At 34.1% G+C, this 2,207-nt stretch overlaps 1 protein-coding gene across 1 annotated transcript; it reads right to left on the minus strand.

Annotated features, from left to right (window-relative positions):
- Positions 1–1,331: 1,331 nt before the first annotated feature.
- On the minus strand, positions 1,332–1,838 carry LOC145164982 (uncharacterized). Its single transcript, XM_079083623.1, has one exon. It carries the CDS (start codon positions 1,836–1,838, stop codon positions 1,332–1,334), a length of 507 nt encoding a protein of 168 aa, XP_078939749.1.
- Positions 1,839–2,207: the final 369 nt, after the last annotated feature.

Below are 2,207 nucleotides of genomic sequence, written 5' to 3' on the forward strand. Positions count from 1 at the left end.
GAAAGATGATATGAGTGAACATTGGCAGCTATAGACTTAGTGCCTGAAAAACAACATCGGCAGCTATGGACTTAGTGCCTATCGAATCAACGTTGGTAGCTATGGACTTAGTACCTGTTAGATAAACGTTGGTAGGTATGGACTTAGTACCTATTAGATAAACACTGGTAGCTATGGATTTAGTACCCGATGAATGAACTTTAGCAGCTATGGAATTAGTGCTTTACGAACGAGCATTGGCAGCTATGGACTTAGTGCCTGTCATATAAACCCTGGAAGCAATGGACTTCGGAATGAACGAATGCAGGATAGATGACTCTTAGGGTATACTTTAAGAGTAAGGAAGATAATGGGTAATTGGGTTGATTGTTTGATGTTTAAACATGATAATTAAATTATTGTGGGTTGAAAACCCTACGTACTCACCTGGTTTCCCAACCTGACCCACTCAAGCTTATTTGTATCATAGGTGTCGATATGAAGCTACTTTACACTGAGGGATTTAAAAGAGATGTAGATCACTAGCGTAAATGAATGTAAGTTCTGTTTATGCTTATGTTTCTGTATTGACGATGACATCCCAAATGTTTTAAAATGGATAAAAATACATTTCTTCGGAAATGCTTTGATAACGTATTTATATGTTTTTCTGGGAACAAATTTCGCAACATTTTTATTAAAAGAGGTACTCTGATTTTTATAAAGCATAAACAAAATCGGTCTTTTCTGGCCGTGAAAAATGGGGATGTGACACTTGTATTTTTGAATCCTTGGCAACTTTAGCTAGATCAGCTTCAAAAGTTCTTGAACAGTTGCTTCTTTCTCCATCAGTGAAAAATGAATCAATGCATCCCATCAAGACCCTTTTTCTTTTCTTTACTTTCAACAGATGAATCCTTAATATCTTTTGGATTTTCCACCTCTGCAGTTAATGCTTTTACATTAATATTTTGTTTCTTAAGGGAAGCCAACAACCTCTTGTAGTTCAATTCATAATCTTCATTAGCATTAACTTTTGTAGTTTTACATTCCCTAGAAAAATGATCAACTTCTCCACAGTTGAAGCATTTAGGGCCATCTTTCATTTCACTGACTGAATTTCTTCAAGTGTCATAACCCTTAGACGCTATTGGGTTAGTCCTTGATTGAAGTATTTTAAGTCCAAAAGTTTTCTTATCATTTCAGCTAACATAACGCTTGACTATCATGGCTTCACCTTTAAATTCATCAGAGAAGTAACTGTCGCTATCCTGAGGAGATGTTTTTGAGTAGAGTGCCATATATCTGTTCTTGTGAGTGTCTCGCATAATTTCCTTTCTCGAAATTTTATTTTATTCATGATTACGAAGATTACCAAACAAGGAAGCCAAATCCATGGTTGTGATTTTTTCATTGTTCTTCAAAACATCTACATGATGCTCATAACTATCATTTATTGAATCAAGAAACTTGAGAACCAAAGATTTTTTAGTCTTGTTCATATTAAGAAGAAGAATATCATTCACCAAGTAATTAAAACGATTGAAAATCTGAGTAAGTGTCTCATTCTTTTTCCAGAAGAAATGCTCATATCGACGATTACGATTGTTCTTGTTAATAGCCTTTACGTCATCAGTACCTTCATAGGAAACAACCAGCGTATCCATCATCTCCTTGGCTGATCGACAATTCTGAATGAAGTGATAGATTTCATATGGAAGAGTTTTTCCTATAGTTGCTTCGTCAAATTCATGAATAAGTTTTTCAATTGGATCACCTTCTTTGACTTTGTCCTTCATGGGCTGGCACATAGGAACGCGAGGACCGTTTTTGACGATATCAATCATTGAGTAGTCCATAGTTTCAAGAACCATCACTACCTTCGATTTCCACATGGTAAAGTTCTTTTCATTGAAATGTGGAATTTTGTTACCAGGAGGTGGTTTTAGTGGGATTTGAAGAAGAATAGGTAGAAATAGTTAATTGATGTAGCAAACTGCTCTGATACCAGTTGAAGGTTCTTTGATTGACATCAATTAACAATAAACAAAGAACATTTCAAATGATAACATTTTATTAACTTTACAGTTTAAACTTGTCAGATTAAAGTATTCATATTAAGATAGTTGTTTAGTAGAATATTTGATGAAAACATTTTAAATGAAAAAGCTAATATATCTTCACACAGAACTTTTTAAATCTACAATTTACTTTTTATAATTTTGTTT

The sequence above is a fragment of the Lactuca virosa genome, chromosome 3, assembly GCF_052849685.1.
Source record: "Lactuca virosa cultivar CGN04683 chromosome 3, Lactuca_virosa_CGN04683_v6, whole genome shotgun sequence".
Classification (NCBI taxonomy): domain Eukaryota; kingdom Viridiplantae; phylum Streptophyta; class Magnoliopsida; order Asterales; family Asteraceae; genus Lactuca; species Lactuca virosa.